Source organism: Sinohyriopsis cumingii, chromosome 1 (assembly GCF_028554795.1).
Source record: "Sinohyriopsis cumingii isolate HCF-2022 chromosome 1, ASM2855479v2, whole genome shotgun sequence".
NCBI lineage: Eukaryota > Metazoa > Mollusca > Bivalvia > Unionida > Unionidae > Sinohyriopsis > Sinohyriopsis cumingii.
In genome coordinates this window covers 36,053,254-36,077,202 of record NC_142961.1, presented here as the reverse complement: position 1 = coordinate 36,077,202, position 23,949 = coordinate 36,053,254, and the positions used below count along the sequence as shown (strand labels likewise).

The 23,949-nt window shown below is 36.7% G+C and overlaps 1 protein-coding gene across 1 annotated transcript in view; it reads right to left on the bottom strand.

Annotated features, from left to right (window-relative positions):
• LOC149806702 (phospholipid phosphatase 1-like) overlaps positions 1 to 15,858 on the bottom strand; it is a 41,054-nt gene extending 25,196 nt beyond the window's left edge. The window contains exon 1 of the mRNA XM_089956755.1: positions 15,607 to 15,858. Within this exon, the coding sequence (XP_089812881.1) occupies positions 15,607 to 15,688 (82 nt within the window). The 5' untranslated portion in view covers positions 15,689 to 15,858. The remainder of the gene's footprint in view (positions 1 to 15,606) is intronic.
• Positions 15,859 to 23,949: the final 8,091 nt, after the last annotated feature.

Here is a 23,949-nt window from a genome sequence, read left to right as displayed (position 1 = left end):
ATGGAAATCAAAGATATTCGTATGTTCCTACATGTAAAACCGTATGTTTCAGCGCTTAACTGATACCGTAATGAAAGACATTTTTGCGACCACAAATTTCTCTCGTATAATTTGAGGTAGATTTGTATGGGTCATGATTCCTTAGCTGTGCAATGCTGAAAGAGGAACAGAAAAACCAACCATGCTATTGTGGATTGCAACCAGTGGTTTCAGGCCCGTTTGAAATTTCAGCGGATTTCTTCCTTGCAGAACCGACCATCAAAGTTACTCAATGGATTCTGTCTGTAGCATATATGCAAGTATCACTAAGCTATTTGAGTTAGTAGGCTGTTATTGCATCATATTATAGTCACTAATAAATCAATACATTTTTCTGATTGTTTTCCCAATAGATTTACTTACCAGTAAAATAAAATGTTACTTGCCTTAAATATAAAGCTGCACTTAAACAATAAACAGAAAATAAAATGTGCATAAATTCAGTCTCTTTGCTTCTGCGCAGGATGACAAAACAAACAGGTGTAATTTGTCCGGTTCCGTCACAAAAATCTCCACTTATTTCATTCCGATCTGAACTGGGGCCTCGAGTGGACGAGTGGTCTAAAGCGCTCTCCGTTACGGATCACTGCCATCTCACCTCTGTCTGCGTCTGTTCGAGTCTAGGATTCGGCCAATGTGGGTATGTGAGAAAGCTTGCCAGTAGCTTCCCGTGGTTCGGTGGTTCTTCCCGGGGTTTTCCCGGGTTCTTCCTCCATCCTACAACAACAACAACAGCCAATCTGAACTATTTTTTAGAAACTACAAGATAATTAACAATGATTTGTTTGGTTTGTTGTGTCCAGGCTATTGCCCAGAATAAGTAAATTAGGCATGGTACATCTGAACTTGTAGCAATTGCACTGGATTCATCCAAAATATAGTAACATGAAAGAAATATTTACGGAAACATAATAACTGTTGCAGTACGTACAACATCACGCGCTTATCGGCTAGGGAGCACATAAAAGCGATCACCCGCGCCGTTCAAGGGGTAATTATAGTTAATGGCGTTAAGCTTCAGTGATGGTTTCGTCTCTGTCATCCAACGTGAAACCAACTCAGTTTTTGAATCACACACGCAAGTACGAAACAATATATCTTTCTCTAAATAGTAGGTACATTGTGCGACATCTATGAATGTCTTCTGCATCATTGATCAAATCTCATTAACGGAATGTATGTTCGACATTATTCCTCGCGACCTGTCTATTTTGTTGTCTGTATGCATGTCTATCTGTGAATCACACGCATGCACACATACATGCATACATACATACATACATACCCCCATCCACCCCACCCCACCCCACCCGTATTTTACATTATTTAAGCTTTCACTTCAGTCACTAACATCATGTCAATATGTACATCATGGTTCTTTCCAGATGTTTAGCAGTGCACTGAGTTACAGAGCGTCAGTCTCTCAAATATTATTGTACTACGAAAGGTCAAGTAGAAACCACTAATATAAAGATGCCGAAAGTATTGAATCATCATGTTTCAGGGTTTAATTGACATCCGTTATTGGCGGGCAAACGTGCGCTTATGAGAATAAAAAAAGAACTTAGGTTAGGAAAGTGCATTCCGTCGCAATTCCACAACAGTGCAAAATCTTAAATTGACTATTTTGCTTGTGTGTCATTAGTTTCTTAAGCATACGTTATTAACATCGTGGAACTGAAAGGACTTAATTTGAAAAATCTGTTATAGTAGCTACAATTTATTAGAGTTATGCGTATCAGTTATACGACATGTGTCATTCCAGTTTTAAACAAGGATTATTTGATTTAAAAACACATCAAGCAAAACATCGTTTGTAATGGAGTCCACATCTCAATATTAAAACTCGCTCCACCCTCTTCTCCTTCTATCCCCCCTCCCCTACGCCACAAACACAACATCTCACAATCTGTAACAGTAGATGACAGACGTTAAAAAGTAGTTTGAACAGCTAACTACATGGGGGGTTGGGGTTGGGGGGTAGATGTTTTGTTTAGTGATTGTAACTGTTCCTCTATTCTACAACAATAAGAATGCATAATGCCTATAAACGCTGTTCATTGCACCGTCTCTTTCTGGGGCCCCGAGTGGCCGAGTGGTCTAAAGCGCTCTTCGTTACGGATCACTGCCATCTCACTTCTGTCTGCGGCGGTTCAAGTCTAGGATTTAGCCAATGTGGGTATGTGAGAAAACTTGCCAGTAGCTTCTCGTGGGTCGGTGGTTCTTTCCGGTGTTTTCCCGGGTTCTTCCTCCACCATTAATACTGGCCGCCATGTATAGCCTATCGTGTGCTGAAAAATGGCGTTAAACCCCACAACAACAACAACAACCATCTCTTTCTAAGCTATGTGAAGTTAAAATCTTACTGGTATTGGTTGGAGGTAGTTACATATGACAACAAGTTGAACAAAATAAAAGATTTAAATTTCTGTATCTATCGTTTAAAATTTGAATACGTTTAATTGACGAAAAAAGAATTATTGTTTCAATTTTATCTTTGCATGTACAACTAAGTTGTCACATTTTCTATACTCCAAGCCCATCTCCCGGCAAAGGTAGACCTATGCTTGTGAAGTGCATCATTTGGTATCCATCATGTACGTGATCTTCCATCCATTAAACTCTTTGGACAATAAGTTAGGATTTGGGGTTGGGAAAAAGGACTACTGTGCATGTTCGGGCGGGTTGTGGCTGTTTTGATGTAACGTAACCTCTACTCTTAAACAGAGATTCACTTGATGCGTGAGTACTCCAAGCCAGTCTCACGCGCGTAACGCAGACGACGCTCTAGGCCAATAAATCAACCCCACAACCATGATGATATTGACTGGTGTTTTAGGGGATGATAGTGCCTATTCATTAAGACGTGTAGCGTGTGACGACATAACACCATCGTTGCTGGTAATAGACATGGTCTCGTCACTAAACAAAACTGCATGTGTTGATGCGGCGTTAAACACCAAACAAAGAAACAAATCTTTTCCTGAACGGAGACGGGCCAGTGTAAAGATGCTATCAATAAATCTTCCAATGAAAAAACTAAAAGTCATTTAGTCGATGGACTTAAAACTCTTTTCCAAGCTGAGTGTACATTTTAATAATAGGTAGAAGTTAGTGAGATAAAGAGTATTTTAGAGTCTTTATTGAAGCATTTTTTGAGACATCCTGGCCATGTTGTCTTACCATAGTCTGTCCACAAAAATGAAAACCATCTTCGCATTTTTAAATTTGTATCCTCTATTGCACTGCAGGGAAATGAGTTGCAAGCGCAAACATTTCATAATAGCCTTATTGTTCCGAAGTTTATGCACACTTCCCGTCCTGGTGATATTAAGAGACCATTAATACAATCATTAATTGTAGCGCTTGAAGTCTTCTGTACGGTTTTGGTACTTTATGACACGGCAACGAATAAAGGTTATTTAGTACTGATGTAACTGGAATAAAGAGTTTTGCATTAGAGACGCTCCACGGTAGCTAACTCACACTGATCCTAGTGGTGTTATGGGTATAACTGGTAATGAGTTCTCCTTTGGAATAAAAATCATTGTTGCATGGGAATAACACTACCACTTTTCTACACAAACTACCGTGTAGAAAATACCCACAGTGACTAAAACAATCCAAACAAAGTAATCTTAAATGATGACCCATGCATTTGTTTCTTTTAAAATCGCCAGTAATGAATTGGTGGTTTTATATAACTGATGTAAGTAATTTGAAATAAAATCTTACACAACCAAGTATTTATATTATCTTTCCAGTTCAATAATGAATGTTATTCAGGCTGAGCAGAAGATTTGAATATTTCAAATGGAATCATATCTTAAGCAAAATATTTAAAAGCAATTTGTTACTGTGAATTCAAATGCTTCTGATGGTATGACTTTTCGGAATTTTATTGAAAATGACATTTCAAAAGTACCTAAATCCGTGCATGTGGATAGGTATTCCTATCGATTCCACAGACGGTAATTTTTCTTTGGTCTTTAAATTTTTAGCTTTTGCAACCACGAAATCCATCATAATAGAAACCCTACAAAAGCGCTCTAACATTACTGACCACTGCCATCACCTCTGTCCATGTGGGTTCGAGTCTCGGGCTCGGCCAGTATGGGTATGTAGGAAAGCTTCCCTTGGGTCGCTGGTTCTTATCGTGTTTTCTGTGGTATATATAGGCTATATATAGCAAATCTTGTGCGAAGAAATGGCGTTAAACCCAAAACAACAACAACAACAAATAAAAGTCAGTTCACACTATTTGAAATATCTGCGGAACTTAACATCACTAGCTTGCCTGTTTCTTGTGTTTTCTTTTTCATTTTGTTTGTTGGGAAAAGGCAATGATTTTTATAGTACATATATAGTCGGTCATTTACTGAAATCAAGTAATATTTGTGTTCCGGAAGCATGTGCGAGAAAGGTTACTCAGTGTAATGAATTGACAAAATCAATTGAACCAGATGAAAGAATCGACGATATCTATAGAAAAATGGAGAAAACACATTTTATATATCCCTAAATGGACCAGGTAATTGCCATCAACGCAGTTTGAGGTGTACCTGTATAATGACTAGTCTGAAGAAAGGCAAAAAAGGAAAGGAAAAATGAAACGAAAAAAGTAGGTGTTATAGACTGATATATAAATGTGACCTATTAAACCCGAGCTTTATAATCTGGTGGTCTTTGTAAACAGGTTATGAATATGTAATGTGAACTTTTTTGTATGGTTTTAAACCTTTTATAAGATGTAATATTCGTTTACGAATTTTGATTGGACCGTTTAGACCATGTATGTATTCTGTTTTACTGCACTGAATGACCTTTAACCAATGTCACAAGCAGGCGACGATGATACTGACAATTTTTTTTAAGATTATGTACTTCAGTTTCAATTGGTCAGGTGTTTAATCATCAAGATTGTAACCATGACTGATGTTTAAAGTGCGACAGGTCAAAATTAGGTTATTTCAATTGTTAGATTGGACGGAATTGTTAATATATTCCATATTGCTTACTTCCCTTATCAATTACTGAACAATGACCATGAAGCTTACAAAGGACGTTTGTATAATACGTGATGAAACTCCGTTTTGACCTTTATTCCGTAACTACATGTAGAGAGAGAGAGGTCATATTGCAGAACTGGATCCGGAGGGGGGGGGTCGGATCCTCTCCCAAGGCCAAAGAAAACGTACACACACACGACACACTCACTTGTCACTTGAAATTTGACCATCGTTTTATTCTTGCGCACATTTATTGGGTATTATGCACACTTTGAGTCAGTAGCGCCAGAGGTCTTGGTGCGCCAAAACCATGAGCACCAGAGATTAAGAGTGTCAGAACCACTTCGGGCCATCATCGTCACCCAGTGAGCCATTTATCCTTAGTAAGCCACTGCTTTGAGTAAATAGACACACATACGTTTTTATTATAAATTTCTAAGGCATAGTTTACGAATAATTGTGTCTATTAGTATGATCCTCATAAACGTTGACCTGCCCCTGATATGTAAGCGGCAGTGACGTAACACTTAAACAAAAAGTCTGCTAACGTAGGCGTTATAGTGACGGAATGTGCGATAGGTGGTGAAATGAACAGCGATCCGGTGAAAATGTAAACAACTGGAACGTACCATACTACACTGTACCATCATTGTTATATCGGCAGAAAACATGCAAACAAAATGACGGCAATTAAGAAAATATTGCACATTCAAATGCAGAAGGCGATTTCAGTGTATTTTCTAACACTTTTATTATATAAACCACAAGGAGAAGAAGAAGAAAAAACCATCAGAACCGAATGCTTAGTCAAGGTTATCCACATTGTCAATTCGAAAATAAACCGTCGTTCTTTGAAATAGTAATTGGTGACCCCACACCTTAAATTTAACTTTTTATCCGCTAACATAATATTTCGTCACTTTCAACACGATGTTTGCTGTTCTTTGCTCTCAAACATAAAACGATTAAGCAAAGCTTTAATGAAGACTTTTTTGTGTTTAAAGAGCCTGTATCTCATGAATGGGTCAACTTTTTATTTCTCTCTTTCAAAAGTGAGGTGGTTAATTGCTTTGAAAGTCTAACTAATTTTTCTAGCATTTCATTTAGGATTATGCGATACAATTCATCCACTGGACGTACCAGTAGCATATTAGATCTAAACTTTACATTTGATTGAAGCTGAGCCGAGGAATGCTGCAGAAAGCAAAATGTTACACTTGTATTACTTCTTGGAGTCATCTCATTCGCAGATTATTTGTGCCAGACGCAGTGTACTATATGCAGTATTGAAGGCTTGATTAACTTATTATGATCTACTTCACGACTTGAAGGGGTTTGAAAGCAGATATGACACATATTTTAAAAAGAAAACAAATAAAATAACCAAGAAATCGAACAAAATCGATAAGCAATTAGTTTGGAAGAAATTGTTTCGATGAGGAAATTGTGCATTTTCTTTTTTTAAAAACAGAAAGAACACAAATAAAAGACAAAAATATCATCCCGATAAAAATGATGATGAATGTTGTTACCGGCATCCATAGCTTAAAAATATCTATTATAATTATTCCAATCTGCGTCTACTTATAGATTCCAAATAGGATGGTTACTCAATGAAACAAATCGTTTTCTTAAACAGAAATTAAAGAGAAAGGAACGAGAAAAAGGAAAAATAGATCAAAGGATGAAAATAAATAAGATATTTTTACCGTAATTCTACCGTAACCCGCGTTTTGTTTGTTTTTATACATTTGCGAACATATTGATCACGCAAAGCTACAGCTCAAACATGACGCGCATTTGATGTCGGAGTACGACTGATGCAAAATAAATATAAAAATAAAAAATAAAAAAGCGCACTCATCAAACAAGCTGGAATCAGATCGATCGAGTAAGTATATGTTGATGATGAAACAATACGTGTGGCTTTCATCGCCCTATGTGCATTGCATACGTGCGGCGGCTACGTCGTTGTGCCTTGCAGAACTTAATTTACGCTCTACACAATGTAATTTCATGCTCAGTTTATATTTATTCTACTGGTAAATTGGTGTACATATGGCGGAGTTGAATTTAAGTAATGCGGGTAATAATGTGTAAAATTCTTCATTAGCATTTTTCACACAAAGACAATAGTGAAACAAGATGCCCAAATGGACCTGAGATTTCTCACTTGGTTGCAATTACCTAAAAGGCACATTCAAGGCAGTTGGTGAACAGATCTGAATTAGTATGGTGCTATCTGACATTTAATGGGTCTTATATTGTTGTCGTACTCTCAGCCATATTGGATGGAAAATCAACATAGTTTATCCAGACCTTAATGACGTATGTCGGAAGCTTTCTGTCAAATTTGGTCAAATTCTGTTAGCCAGCTTTTGAAAGTGAGTGGTCCAAAGGTTTCTAAAATTTAAGTTAAAATTTCCATATTGAATTGAGATGGTACCACGAAAATTTACCCCGAAATACAGCGGTCTTTCTGAACGTACTGAGATAAGTACCACGGTATATAACAATTATATCGGGGACCTGCACAGGCCTGTGGTTTTTGTTTTAATTTCCGGATCTCAGATAGTTGGAAAATATCTTGCTCTGGTTTATTGCAAAATAGCACAAAATTATATCCATTATATTATTTGAAACTAAGTATTTATCTTGAGATCAAATGAAATAAAAATAGCTCGATTCGAGAGAAATTGCATGCTCTGTCCCCCCCCCCCATTAAAATGTCCAGTACTTTATGATATGAATTTGATATATGTATGTTAATTGTTGTATAAGTTGTCATCTGAAAACTATAACTAAAATGGGATGATTAAGCTATCACTATAGCTGACACCCTTTAAAAGACATGGTGCTGACCTCAGAGATTGTTGATAACAATGGGAAGGGTTGAAATAGTCTACAGTTTACTACCTACGCTATTAATATAATCGGCAGAAAAACTTTGAGTGGGTTGCTGACATGCGAGCAAGATAATTTTTAGAGAGGGCTAGTATACATAGAGCACACTTACTCATGACTCGAAAAATTATTTGGTGGACTAGAGACAAATTACATACGATTCGAACAGAAAACCTCTTCTCTCCTGAAAATCTCAGGATGATTTGCGTTCTTACAAACGAATACTTATACTTAAACCATTAAAATAGGTTAATAAATAACTTGTTTCCAATTTATTTCCCCAAAAGGTGATATATATCAAACAATCAATATGTGTGGATCTCACTCATTATCCTTTATCCGGCGTCAAATCAGAACTATGACATCCAGAGTTCTAACAGATTCAGCCAGTCAAATGTAAAGATCACCTCATTATTATATGCATATTATCGGAATTAGAGACAATCTTTTTTTTTCAAGTTTCATGCAAATTGGATCAGCAAATAATTTTCTTTAGAATACTGTTTCAGGTTTGTTAAAAAACAGACCATAAATGATGCCGTCATAATGGGAACAAGCTCAACCAATTAGATTCAATAATATTCACGAATCTCGGTTAGTTTCTAAATTCTCTCAGATCTTGGTCATATAAGTACATGCTTGAAAATGGATTAAAGTCCAATTAAAAGCATGTCCTCCGAAGTGGAACAATCTCAGCCAATCAGATAATGCGCTGCAATCACTCGTTACTGAAGTCCTTTAAAATCTCGATGCCAAAGGCTCATATTCCAAAATGTGATCACAATTAAATCAAACGTATCACCTATATAACAGTAATCCCTGTCGATCAGATGCAAGATTATACAATGTCCATGTAGGTATCTATCGTATAAGCATATAGTCCAAGTCGGATCAACAAATGGGATCAGAAATATTGCCTCCGGAGCGGTAACAAACTCAGCCAATCAATGTGAAATCACCTTCCGCTCAGGATGATCTTCATTTGAGATTCCTGTGATACAAACATACTTACCAACTTTGTATTGATGTCGGGTGACAAATATAGTCTCCAGAGAGATAATATTCTCCTAGAATTGAACCTAAATAAGTCCAGGAGCTTGCTGATATAAGACTATATTCCAAATGTAACAAAACTGGCAGAGAAATATGGCCTCTAGATGTACTCTGTGGTGGTCACCATGTATTCTACAAGGGCAAGCCTATCTAAGACCACAAAAAGTCGCAAGTGTAATCGATGACATAGAGTCTATATTTAATGGGTAAAAGTAGTTGCTATATGGTCGAAATGGTAGACTGCGGGTCCCCCTTGGGCACTTCGTAAAGGTCGTCTGGGAGACTACACTGCAGCAATCACCTGCTGCAGCGCCAGCCCTTTTGGGGTTTGGTTCGTCTGGGACGTACCATGTGTACTAGACCGGGCAGTCTTTGGCTTTGGTGTCGGTTTTTATTTGCCTGGATGTTGCCGGAATAACTCCTGCGGCGCTTTCGCCCATGATATGCACAATGTTGGCCACTATCTGTTTGCACTGGGTGCCATCTTACATTTTCCATGAAGCATTCGCAAGCGCTATCTGGGTCCGGCCTACAATGTACATGACTACACCATCGTCCCCAATAGTGTACCACGTCTTTTGGATGTAAGTTGCCAGATATAAAGACCGAAAGACCTCTAGTGGACGAAGTTGTGTAAGCCTTACGTTGCCCACAAAGTAGTCGAAAATGAAGATGTCGGAGACGAGGTTGTTTTCGAAGGAATTATCTAGTAGAATGTGCGGCCCAACTATCTTTTCGCCGCGTAAACCCATATTCCGGAATATGTTGTTCACTGCTACAGTTGCCGAGTAGGTTTGTATTGTTTGGATCTACTGAGCGACTTGTATTTGGAGGACCTATACATCTCAAATAGAAATATTTCATCCAGCTGCCAATAGGAAAAAAGGGAAGGTTTTGGCCGTCATTCATGGGGAAAAAAGAACTCGGCCCCAATCAAAAGAAAAAAAATAATTAGGCACTGCAGTCTATGGAAGCAGTAATGTTTTGGATTAGTATTTCAATATCGTTGGAAAAATGTAGCCCTTATGTTGGAACTATGTAGGTCTAAACAAATTATGCTATTATAATAGTTTGGCGGCATTTATTGGTGGAGGGGGTGGGGGCTGAGAGTCAAGGAGAGATAATGAAAATCTAACAGTCCTATTTTGCATCGACTCACGCACAATTAGCCAAATGAGGAAAGGTTTCCAACGAAGTTATCATACGGTAATTGTGAACTATAAGAAAGAAAAAAGTTTTCTATAACCCAGAGCAAATCGCGGTACGAACAATTAATCATATAGTTAATACATAACATGTTGTTAGCTGAGAAATCTTATCTGCGCATGAGCATCCTGAACTGTAGTCAAGAAGGGGGTAGGTTTAACAAGGCCTTGAACCTTCAAGAAGTGGCGAATTCATACCCCCAAACTCCCCAACTCTCAGCCCCCATTTCTGTCTTACTTCTTAAATAGAAAACTTTCAAGTAATTTACTTTTAGTGTTTGTTGATTTTTCCCTGACGAAGGGCTTCTTTAGCTCAAAACGTTGGAAAACTGTTTTGCATTTGCACCGTTATCAAATTTGGTATGAGATACATAAAGTGGAAGTACCTAAACATTCTATAACCATTGGGCGAAAATTTAATTTCTAAATATGTGCATTTCATGCTGAAAGATTTAGTGTTCACAGAAAGCATAACGATTTGTGATTTAATGTGGAATATAGAGAAAAAAGAAAACTCGTTTATATCTGAAGTCAGTAGAAGGGAATGTTTCATAATTAAAGGATGATTCCAAAACATCCTGACGCAAATGCAAATGGATCTCAAGATCAAAAGCTAATCCAATTGATTTGGGATGTTTTCTTTCTCAACTGTAGCAAACATTCTAATGTATTCCAACTGAAAATCGCTTGGAATTTTATGAACATTTAAAGCGCCTATGTAACGTTGCCGGAAGTAGATAAGGATGAGCTGGAGTAAAATAAAGAGAAATGTGATAAATGGAAAATGGATTTTAAAAAAACCCATGTGTACTTATATGGGCAGAAGAAAAACTCGGGAAAGTTTTTGCATCATTTATCATCGTTCATCGTTTACTAGATAAACCTCGAGGTTAGACACGGTATTAAACGAGTATTACGTTAAACCTTGTCAACTACTGGCAGATTGTACATATCGAGTATGTAGTAAAACACTTTCAATTACTGGCAGATTGTACATATCGAGTATTTAGTAAAACCTTTTCAATTACTGGCTGATTATATACTGAGTATTTGGTTAAACCTTTTCAATTACTGGCTGATTATATACTGAGGCTTTTTAAAATGACATTCCGTAGTGGTGTTTACCTTCAGAATGGAAAAAGGGACTTTCAGATACCATTTTCAAAACAGGAGTGCAAACTATGTTAAAAACTATATATAATTGCTTAGTTATATTGGAAAGAATCTTTATTGCCATCTTAAATCAAAGACTTGTCTCCTGGACTACCAAAAATGACGCCATTTCTGATTTACAGTTTGGATTATTTATTTGTTTTGAATTGCATAAATTAGAACAACCTTATACTTAATATTTAATGGAAGATTCCAGCTAACAAAAGAGTTTTATAGTGAGGATATATGTGTACACTTCAAAAAGCCATTCAGTTAAATAGATACAACAAACTAGTACTAGTCGAAAATGGTATAACGTTATCAATATTAAAGTTAGTTTAAAACTATGTGCGGTCATGCATGAAACACGTGAAGTCTTACCCACATATCTTTAACTGTTTACCTGGGTTATTACAAGGCGAACGTCTTTACACGTTACCTTGACTTGGGCTATGACAAGGCGAAAGTCTTTACACGTTACCATTACTTGGGGTATTACAAGGCGAAAGTCTTTACACGTTACCTTTATTTGGGCTATTACAAAGGCGAACGTCTTTACACGTTACCATTACTTGGGCTATTACAAGGCGAAAGTCTTTACACGTTACCATTACTTGGGCTATTACAAGGCGAAAGTCTTTACACGTTACCTTTACTTGGGCTATTACAAGGCGAACGTCTTTACACGTTACCTTTACTTGGGCTATTACAAGTCGAACGTCTTTACACGTTACCATTATCTGGGCTATTACAAAGCGAAAGTCTTTACACGTTACCATTACTTGGGCTATTACAAGGCGAAAGTCTTTACACGTTACCTTTATTTGGGCTATTACAAGGCGAACGTCTTTACACGTTATCTTTATTTGGGCTATTACAAGGCGAACGTCTTTACACGTTACCATTACTTGGGCTATTACAAGGCGAACGTCTTTACACGTTACCTTTACTTGGGCTATTACAAGGCGAACGTCTTTACACGTTACCTTTATTTGGGCTATTACAAGGCGAACGTCTTTCCCGGTTTCATTTACATTTGGTACATGCACAATTGAGAAACAACTTTACAGTCAAACACAGACGCTGGAATAACTTAAGAGTCACCCTTGTATGTTCGGCTATCTGCTGACGAGACCTCATAATTTCGAAATGTTCAGAGAGATTGCAAATCTCCCTGAACATTATTTGAATATTAATAGAAATCACAACAATTCTTGTAAATATTTTTGGGGGTTGAATGCTTGGACTGACCTCCCCTTATATGTACAATGTATTATCAACTTTAAAACTGTTACCGAAAAGGTGTGAAATATACAAAAGAGATTCTTTTTTATATTTATATCCTGTGAAAAATGGTGTTATGTTTTATTTGTTCTGAACCCATTGATATTTTCTGGATGATTGTTCATGTGATGCGTTTGATATGGAACATCACAGTATATTTTTGTGTGTGTATGTGCGTGCGTGCGTGCGTACATGTCAGCGCGTGCGTGCGCGCGCGCGCGTGTGTGTGTGTGTGTTCATAATTCATTGTACGTTGTGTTGTTGTTCTGCTCCGTGGTAGTCGTTTTGTAAATACGTCGTTAGTGTGTTATGTTGGATCCGTACTAATCTGTTCATACTCTCTTGTCTTAATATCTTGTACGTGTCTTTTATCTTTACAGTATTAGTCTTTGACATTTCTAGTTCGTATTGTGTCTTATCCGTCTTTGAACTCTAAGTTTCCTTTCCTTAAATACTGCCATCAAGTGTATGTTTTATTTGTAAATGTCCTTGTGTTTTCAGTTTTGTTTTGTTCTTTCTGGTGCTCTTTTAAGGAACTTTTAAAAAGAAAACAAAAATTGTTTTGCAATTGAGAGGGTACACACAAATTCTGTATTATCGAAGTTTCACAATGTATAGGTTTACTGCAAACAGTTGAATACATTCGTAATTACTGGTAAGACAAACAAAACGATGGTTTTACATAATAGATACAGTAGGTCAGGTTTCTTTCAAATATGGAACTGTTTTAGTAGGAAATTTTGATAAGATTAATTATGTAAGCAAGTGCTCAGTAACAGTAACCCTTTCCTTGTTGTCATTAATGCCTAGGCCGGTGAAAATGCTAGCATATAATACAAATAATGTATAATGTCCGGTGAAAATATTGTGCAATATGTTCGCTTCTTTGAATCTCCAGTTTTGTCCTATGATTGTGAAGTATGTAGAACGAGTATTAAGAACATATCTTACATGGCTATGAGAACAAAATATTACAAATGGCTGTTACAGTGTCTCCCTCCCTCCCTTTCTCACTTGTAAAGAGGTAATCAAAAAGTGTCCTTTTCGTGTAAAGGATGGATAGGATGATATGATATTATTGAAGAAAAAAAGGAAGGAATTATTTATGCCAAATGCAGCAATACAGTTTTAGATACATCCTAAAGTATGAGTAGATACGACGTTTATTACCAACATTGGAACGTTTGGATTTAGCAGACCGTCTGAAAAAGTTTACTGTTATTATTTAACGGTATCTGTATTTCAACAGGATATCATTCGAAGTTCATTTAAATTTCCTTAGAACGATCATGTACTTTCTCTTAATAGCCTAAAGGAAGATGCAAGAGTTTTACCAGAGATTTTGCATCGTCGGTCGGAGTTTTTATAAAAGTAGTGTCGAAAATGAAGATGTCGGAGAATGTTACGACATTTGTAGAAAGTTATTTTTAAGCAGATTGCTTAGAATCTGATCGACTGGATGAGGTGGAGTTGAGAGGTGGATCGACTGGATGAGGTGGGGTTGAGAGGTGGATCGACTGGATGAGGTGGAGTTGAGAGCCTACCCATATTTCATACTGGTTGAAACTTCGAGATTTATCCAGGAATAGAAAATGTGCCCTGAAATAACAAAACTACTCAGGACGCATTTATATCTGAGTTTTCCAAAATAAATAAATAATAAAGTGACATGGCGGTGAAAATTTATTGCAGCCGATGCGTCACATTATGCAAATTTCTGAAAAAATAATGACCCATTCCAATACTGTAACGGTGTAACTCTTTAATCTTGTTTTAGAGTAAAGGCTTGTAATATAGTGGTTGTCATTTATTTATGTCATGTTTGATTAATAGGAAATAAAGCAACATCAACCCACCTCATTCATCAAAAATAGGTTTAATGTTTCTTACACGATTGCTCTAAATGACATATACTTGATTCGGATAACTTTTTGTATTATCCATAAATGGAAATTATAATCCGAATTCAAGCTAATCTCGTCACTTTTGTCCCGATTTCTTGATACAGTACTAGTTAGGAGGTGCATATAGGTATAATACATTATATGAAATACTGTATTTGTATATGTATGACACATTATATGAAATACTGTATTTGTATATGTATGACACATTATATGAAATACTGTATTTGTATAGGTATGACACATTATATCAAATACTGTATTTGTATAGGTATGACACATTATATCAAATACTGTATTTAAGTTGAGTGAGCAATGTTGACTATTCAAGTGTAGTAAGATCATTTCCTGAATAAGTATACCAGTGTTGTGTACAGATTTAAATAGATTTTTTTTTTCAATTCATTCTCGTCATTAGGAACAACTGACATATTTATCTACCCTCTTTTTGTCTGTTTCCCTTCCCATATGTTACTCTCTCTCTCTCTCTCTCTCTCTCTCTCTCTCTCTCTCTCTCTCTCTCAGATGTATACATCCGTATATTATTTTGATTTTGTTATATGTCCACTTATATTATTCTATCCTTCTGTGATACACCAAGTCTTCATTGAATTCACAAGTATCAAAGATTATGCATAAATTTGAAGTTTACGTGTTGACTTGTACTGAATACACTAGTATTAGTTTAGACTACATTTACATTGAAGACGTTTCTCTACAAATTAAATCGTGTTTTTATTACTTCTTTTGAATGAATATCAGTGCAGTGGACTTGATATTTCTATTACGTGGAACGATAAAGACGCGATACAGTATACTTCATTATACCCGGTCATTTCATATTCACAGGTTCAAGCTAGAGGTACACGATTATTTTGCAGAGATAACACAAAGAAAAACAGAATAACACTTTCTATAAATTTATCAAAATTCCCCCACAAGTTTTGACAATCGGATAAGAATATTATGTTTAATAAAAGATAAGTAGAAAGGTATTTATTAAAATATGGTATATATATCTCAGTGCATATCCATCTTAAATACATGCATACTTACTTGTGAGCCAAATGATAATGTCCACAATTAATTGAGTGTTGCAGAAATGGGGAACTGTCGCCTCTCTCATGCAGCCTTTCATTTTTCGTCGGCTTATGTTCCTCAGCGAAGTTAAATATTCAGTATCGTGCAAATCTAACAGTTTTTCGTCAGCACTGTGATATCACTGAAAGCGTACTCCAGTCTGTAGTTGTAACAATCGTGTGTAGGAGTCTTCTTAGCACAACACACATCTAGCGACTTATTGTGGGTGTACACGTACCATATATTTATACACTTACATCCATGACGCCGTTGATTTGCATACCGTACATATCTATATCAATATTGTAGGCATCGAATGCAACCACCATTGCTATCCCAATAATCAAAATGTTTGAGTGTAATTGCTGCTTACAGAAAACAGAATAGTCTCTTCGTACCGTTTATGTGTCTATCTACGAGAGAGAGAGAGAGAGAGAGAGAGAGAGAGATTCATTGTTTTCAGCGACAAATAATCGTATCTATTTAAATGCACAATTTGTATTAGCAAATAATATTGAAAATGAAGGCACCTGTAACGAGTGTATATTAAGCAATGAGAAATTGTTCGATATTAGCGATGTTTTAGGGAGGCATTGTCAACAAATGTGAGATGGACATAATTCCATTTTTTTTTATCCCCAGTATATTTAGTAATCGAAGTAAAGAATTGAGTTTAAAGAACGATCCATCGCTTCATAAGTTATAACTTTACTTTTTCTCTTACCATTACCGTCTATCCAAAGCTTCTGGTGTATGTATGTATGTATGTATGTATGTATGTATGTATGTATGTATGTATGCGTGCGTGCGTGCGTGTGTGTGTGTGTGCGTGCGTGCGTGCGCACGTGTGCGTGTGTGTGTGCTTTCGTGCGAACGTACGTATGTGCGTGCGTATGTATGTATGTATGTATGTGTGAATATGTGTATGTCTGTCTGTATGTATGCATGCATGCATGTGTGTGTGTGTGCGTGTGAATGTGTGTGTGTGCGTTCGTGCGTGCGTATGTATGTATGTATGTATGTATGCATGCATGCATGTATGTGCGTGCGTGCGTGCGTGCGTGCGTGCTTGCATGCATGCATGTATGTATGTATGTCTGTATGTAAATATGTCTGTATGTAAATATGTATGTATGTATGTATGTACACAAACACTATTATTTGCTGATGGCATTTGGGTGCAGTTTTCAAAGATTGCCCACCTACCCCCTATAAATATAAATCACCCAAAAATGAACTTCATTTCAGCTTCTTTTGGGTTATTTATTTAGAAGCTGCTAGCTGGTTGTACAGGTAGTGGATCTGAGAACATAAATTTATACCGGTGGAAGTCATCATACGGTATAAGAGTTATCTCACATTAATTGTGTTAGTGTTAACTAGCTGCCCCGTATTTAACTTTCTCGCCTCAAGAGCCTTTTAATTTGAATGAAAGAGATTCAACCGTCGATTTTAAGTTGGTGGGGTGGAATTGGGTCAAAATTTAGTGCACTTAATTGAATTGTGTCTTAATACAGTTTTATGGAAAATGAGACCTGAGAGGTCTTGAATACATTTTATTTATTCAAGGATTTTTTTCCCAATAGAAATTAAACGATCCACAAGAAAAATTGTATTGAAGATTTTCATTGACGATACTATTTACATTAGGTTAAACAAGCTCCTTGTGAACAGATAAAACCTGAAGCATACATTATTGGAACCCCTGGATCGGTGTTAATAATTGTTTACAACGTAAAGTAATGACATGCTGAAGTAAGATACCGGAAATTCTTCGAAGCAATAAAGAAATCGATTAAATGAAAGCGAAGGGCCAGACTTTTATACTATTTCTGTTTACAAAATTCTGAAGTTTATATGTGTACGAATTTTTGGTGCAATTTAGTCCTGAAAGATCCACCCTTTACGATATCCCTGAAAATCCACAAAAGTAATGCCATCACAGAAGAAATTCAGAAGCAACATTCGAAATATTTGACAATAAACAGGATTTACAATTTGAACCAATTGTAAATAGGGACACAAAGATTTACAATTTGGACCAATTGTAAATAGGGACACAAAGATTTACAATTTGGACCAATTGTAAATAGGGACAAAAGTCATTTACTTGATGTTAAATTGATACCTTCCGCTGTGCAAAAATGATTCTTGTTCTGTAATGGATTGGGTCGATTTTCACAACCTGATGTTCACAAGGAGTCAGCACATACTACTTATGGTATAGTAAGCGTATACACTAACATTTCTTTTGACTTTGAAATAGAAACAGTGACAGTTTGTCTAATTTATAACTGAATCCCTTAAAGTGGTTCCTAAGCTAAACATATTTAACATATGTGGAAATTGCTACATAGTGCATTCGAAGGAAATGGGTTAAAGCGCCCGCCATGGATGCGGGAAGTTGCGGGCTAGAACCCGGCTGAGGCATACCAAAGACTCATACAAATGTTACAAAACAGCCTCGCATGGCGCTCAGCATTATGAGGTTAGTGTTAGGACTGGTCGGCCTGGTGTCCGGATAATTTGACTGGTTGGACATTATGCTTTGTTAGGACTGGTCGGCCTGGTGTCAGGATAATGTGACTGGGTGGGACATGATGTTTCCCAGGGCTAGATATCACTAGGCATCGTGCCCCAGTGCAAGACATCGTAGCGATATGACTCGAAAATTGTTAAAGCTACGTTAAAAATATAACACACACACACACACAGAGGAACGGTGCACGGATGTGGGCACTAAAGCAGCATCAACTGACGATTCGTTAGACGTAGGATATTTGAAGGAAACACACGAGAGAGAATCTGGGGATAATCTGAGAAAAAACTGGAAACGATTTTAGACGATTGTTTTTTATATGCAGTCAACATATATATGTTGATAAATTCTTCCAGGAACCTCATAACTTATATTCAGCCATATCATTCACCAAAAAATGAGAGTGATAAACGCGCTTGTGTCCATGATATATTCATCAAATTTTCTGGAATGTATATTTGTACTGATCTTATATATATATATATATATATATATATATATATATATATATATATATATATATATATATATATATATATATATATATATATATATATATCTTAGCTTCAAAATTTGTCATGTGAACTTTCCTTTTAATCTTGCTGACAGAAACATGGCTATAAACATCACGCGTTGATCCCAAGTACGCGGATCTAACATCCACCGGTTACTCCATCAAGTCGTTCCTCCGCCACTCTCGCTGAGGTGGAATTGCTGTCATCACAAAGAGCTCGACGATCAAACGTCTTAAACACACCACAACTTTCAATTTCTACCACACATATTTTAACTAGTCCCAACCACAGTTACACTGTAACAAAGGTCAGTCCATTTTTTCTGCTTATACCGCCCTCCTTCTAGTAGAAAAAACAAGCTGACTGAATCTCTCTTTTTGGAGCAGTTTCCGAAGCTCCTGGAGTATGGAAATTCGATAGATGGCAACCTGATTATTCTTGGAGATTTCAACTTTCACTTTGACTGTCCCGGAAACCCAAACATATCAAAACTCCTAGATTCCATTAATGTTTTCAACCTCAAACAGTTAGTTAACCAACCCACCCATAAACATGGTCACAATTTAGAACTTGCATCAGATCACCTCTGCATTATATGCCATCTTGACGTATCAGTCCCTAACCCTCCACATTTATTTGCTCCTAAGAGAAAGCTCCGAATGATACATAGAACCAAACTAATGCATGGCATCCAAGCAAACCTAACAACTTGCCCACCTTCTACAGCAGGACAACTCGATAACTGCCTGCGTTCATTGCTCGACAAACATGCCCCAGCCACCAAATGCAGAGTATCAATTCAAAAGTGTTCTCCATGGTATAGCAGTGTTAGGGACCAGCTTCGCACTGCTAAAAGAGACCGTCGTAAAGCTGAGAGGCTTTGGCTTACCACCAGACTCACTATTTATAAGCAAATCTATGAAGCCGCTAAGAAGAACGTCACAAACATAGTCCATGCAGCAAAATCAACCCACTACAGTACTAAGATCATGGAAAGTTCCAGCTGCAAAGAGCTCTTCGAGATTACTAACAAGCTAATGTCAAGGAACAAATCTACACCACTTCCATCTACCTTCTCTCCAGTCTACCTTCCGGATATGTTTGCAAATTTCTTCCGTGACAAAATACAAACCATTAGAGATAAGCTTGACAACACAATTTCAATTGACTCGTCGTCATCATACAGTTGTGATACAGAATTTGAGCGGTAACCATTAGCATCATTTGAACCTGTCTCTACGGATTTAGTACGTACAATCCTGATGAAGAGTGCACCAAAGTCATGTGAACTTGATCCAATTCCAACATCACTGCTGCTTGAGTGCTTAGATCCAGTATTGCCTTCACTAACTGATGTTATTAATACCTCTCTCTCATTTTTCAAAACCGCCATTGTAAAGCCTCTGCTGAAGAAACCAAAACTCGACCATAACGATTTAAAGAACTACCGCCAGGTTTCGAATCTCCCATTCATATAAAAAAATCTTAGAAAAGGTGTTCTATCCCAACTTGTATCTCATCTGAACATGTAACAAGTTACAGATGAATGATGATAAAACTGAGGCCATTCTGATCACAACACAAAAATTTTCTCAGTCACAACCTTTACCTCAGACAATAAATATCAGTAACACCAACATTAAATTCACACAGTCAGTACGAAACTTAGGTGTCACTCTGGACAGTACTCTCACGTTGCACCAACATGTCAAGAACATATGCAAGGCTGCATATCTCAAGCTGAGACGCATCAGCTCCATTCGCAGATATCTTTCAGTTGATGCCACTAAAACCCTTGTGTGTTCATTAGTACTTTCAAGACTGGACTATTCTAACTCAATTCTGTCTGGTTCATCTCAATATCTACTTCAGAAACTTCAAAACGTTCAAAACACAGCTGCTCAGATCATACTTAGAGTACCACGATCAGAGCACACCTCCCCGCAGCTCTGTACTCTACACTGGCTTTCCATTCGATCCAGAATCAAACACAAAATTTGTTCTCTTTGTTCTCTGTGCTACGTTTCACTGACTGACTCCAGTCCAACATACCTATCCGACCTCACCCACGTGTACACGCCAGCAAGACACTCACGCTCCTCCTCTGACAATCGTATACTCATTATTCCCACTATGAAAACGAAGTCATATGGACAACGTTCTTTTGCATACCAGGGCCTAGCAACGTGGAATGAATTGTCGACTGAACTTAGACACAAAGACACAGTGATCCCATTCAAGAGTGCTCTTGAAGCTCACTTATTTCGACTGCAAGAACAAACTTAAAGACCTAATAATGTTCCCTACCTTAACTACTTACAGCATGTTTTTATGTTTTCTGACTTACCTGTGTTTCATTTCTGTAATAATATAATTATATATGTTTTTTATGTTATAGGTGTCGTCTAATGTTGTAAAGCCCTTAGAGCTTCTAAAGATGATGCGCTATACAAAGTCCTCAGTATTATTATTATTATTATTTTTATTATTGTTATTATTATTATTATTATTATTATTATTATTATTATTAAGAGTAGAATTAAAAATTAGGAAGGATAGACACACTCAATAACAGATGCTCGCACAATTCAAAAACATCTTCGCATATAAAACAATACAGAGGATAGTATGTATCAAGGAATAATGAGAACCAGAAGGAATGAAAAGAGCATACCGTTACAGCATTATTCCATCATGAAAAGTAATTGCAATAATTACTATTTAAAACCCACTGAAGACTAATATGTTTCCGATGGTACAGATATTTGAACAGTTACGTCATCGTGGTGATATAACGAGAAAATGTTTTGGAAAGACAAAATTTATTATGAGTAAGACACAACCAATATTCTTACCAGGTCTAAAGTTTAATTCATTGAAAGAATGGCCCGATTACCCAACTTAAGACAAACAGATGTGAAATGGTTCTAATAGAAAGAAAGAAACTCACTAAAAGTTGAAAATGGTCAGATTGGACATGGATTGCTATTCTGCAACATGGTATGTTATTTGTGCCATTATATATATAATATGTATTTATAATTCTCTATAATTAACTCTATATATCTTGATTTCTTTCATAGGAATCCGGAATGACTGTAGATACATGAGAATTAATTACTAGGTCGTCATGCGAGTGTGTCTGCTACACAGGAGTGCATATAACACAGATTGAGTAGCATCATCTTTTGGTGATGTGTGCTTAGTCTTAAGGGAATATGGACTCGTGTGTGCATGCAAGGCGATGGGTGCCGTTTATCCGCGAACCTGGATTCGAATCTCCGTAGAGTACGAATAAAACAATTCTATAACATGTATTATAGTATTATTTGTATTAAAATATTAATTCTACCTATTATTATCAAGCCTTCTTCTATAGGAATCCAGGGATAGCACTTTCCGTTGTTTCTGGTGTATATGTGTAATTCTCTCTCTCTCTCTCTCTCTCTCTCTCTCTCTCTCTCTCTCTCTCTATATATATATATATATATATATATATATATATATATATATATATATATATATATATATGAGAAGAAAATCCAGAATCTGAACATGCATTTCTCCTGCTTTTCTTCTGTTTCTATATTCTTTATCTTTAATACCACCTGCGACTCGTGCGTATGCTGGTATCAGAAAACTTTCACATACAAAAAGCGCTCAAGACAAAGTCATTACGGCTGAGAGTAGAACAATGCTAGAGAGTGTGTGGATTGCCATTCCTACGGCCATGACCCGCCTATCTGTTTGTGTGTTGAACCTTGTCAGCGCCCGATGTGGATCGCGAAACCATGCCTTACACAGATTCGGATTACCAAAAGATCTAACAATTATGCATGTATGCCCCATTAGGAATTATCAGAGGGCAACTTGATAATCAGTCTCTGGAATCATTTTGATATCTTAACCTATATTTGGGGTGATGCAACCTTTTGAATTGCAAATGCCAGGAAGGGAACACTGTCCTTATAGATGCATACTTAACGAACGCTGACCACAAATCACTTGGTTATCTCAACCAAGAGACATTACCTCTATTATCGAACAGGCTAGTGGACACTATATATTCCCAGTCAGTCTTAAAGGTAAACCATTGGATCTGATTTCAGATCTAAAATATATTTTAACAAAAATGGTTTTTATATAATAGATTGGATTATCCGGCATGTAAACCCAAATCTAGATGAACTCAAGCGTACTTCATTCAATGACCCTCCGATTGACATCCCACTACTTTGAGAAACGCTGTGTCCGGCATGCTGTAAGGAATTATCTAGCTACATCTAGAAATCCAGACTACAACGTTGGAATTCACTCTTTTTTTACAGTCATAAATCTACATGCTGCACATTAAATGCAAAATGACATGAACAGTAATGCAGTCTAACTGGTTTAATTATGCAAAATTGGAAGCCATGAAACTGCGTGATGTCTATCACGGTGTTTCAAAGAAAGCTACAAAAACCACAGGAATGTAACAAAATTTTTTTGCTAGAGGTAATAAGGAATATATTTTTATATTAACTGCAAAAACCTATTGCTGAAAAGTAGTAGAACATTTCTGTGACTGAAATTTACCTTTAAAAGTTTATAAGTTTCCATACAGTTAGTAATACAAGTAGGGAGACGTCAGATAATGCAAAGGACCTAAATACGTCTTTCTCATCACAAACTTCAAAATAGATGGAGAATATTATTCGATATCACAACACCGTCATTCCTTACAGATTGTGTTAAGTCGATGATTTCATCTTATATATCATTCCAAATCCTTTACATGCATTAAGATGTTGTTGACATTTTAGAGAAACTGATGGAACCAAAGCAACAGGACTAGATGAAATCTCACCAAAAATATTCAAGCTATCGGCTCATGTTGCTGTTCCTTTAAATGCAAGCTTGATAAATGCAACATGGCAAGTAAATCTTTCTGTCTAATCTAAAATGAGCCAAAATGTTCACAGTCTTTAAAAAAAAATGATAGGACCGTCAGCAAATAATCATCAACCCATATCAGCTTCACCAGCCTCGTCTAAAAATATTTAAGAAAACACGTTGTCGTTCATATTATCCCATCTTTAAAGAAATATTATCTTCTAAATACCTCACAATTAATTATAAGGCAAAGCAATTTTGAAATGCAACCTTTTTTATTATATAGCTCCGTAATACATCAATGATCTCCTAATTCCAGCTACCACTACCCATACACACCAACTATATGGTATATTGCGTACTCCAGTCTTTGTTTGCCTCAATTCAACA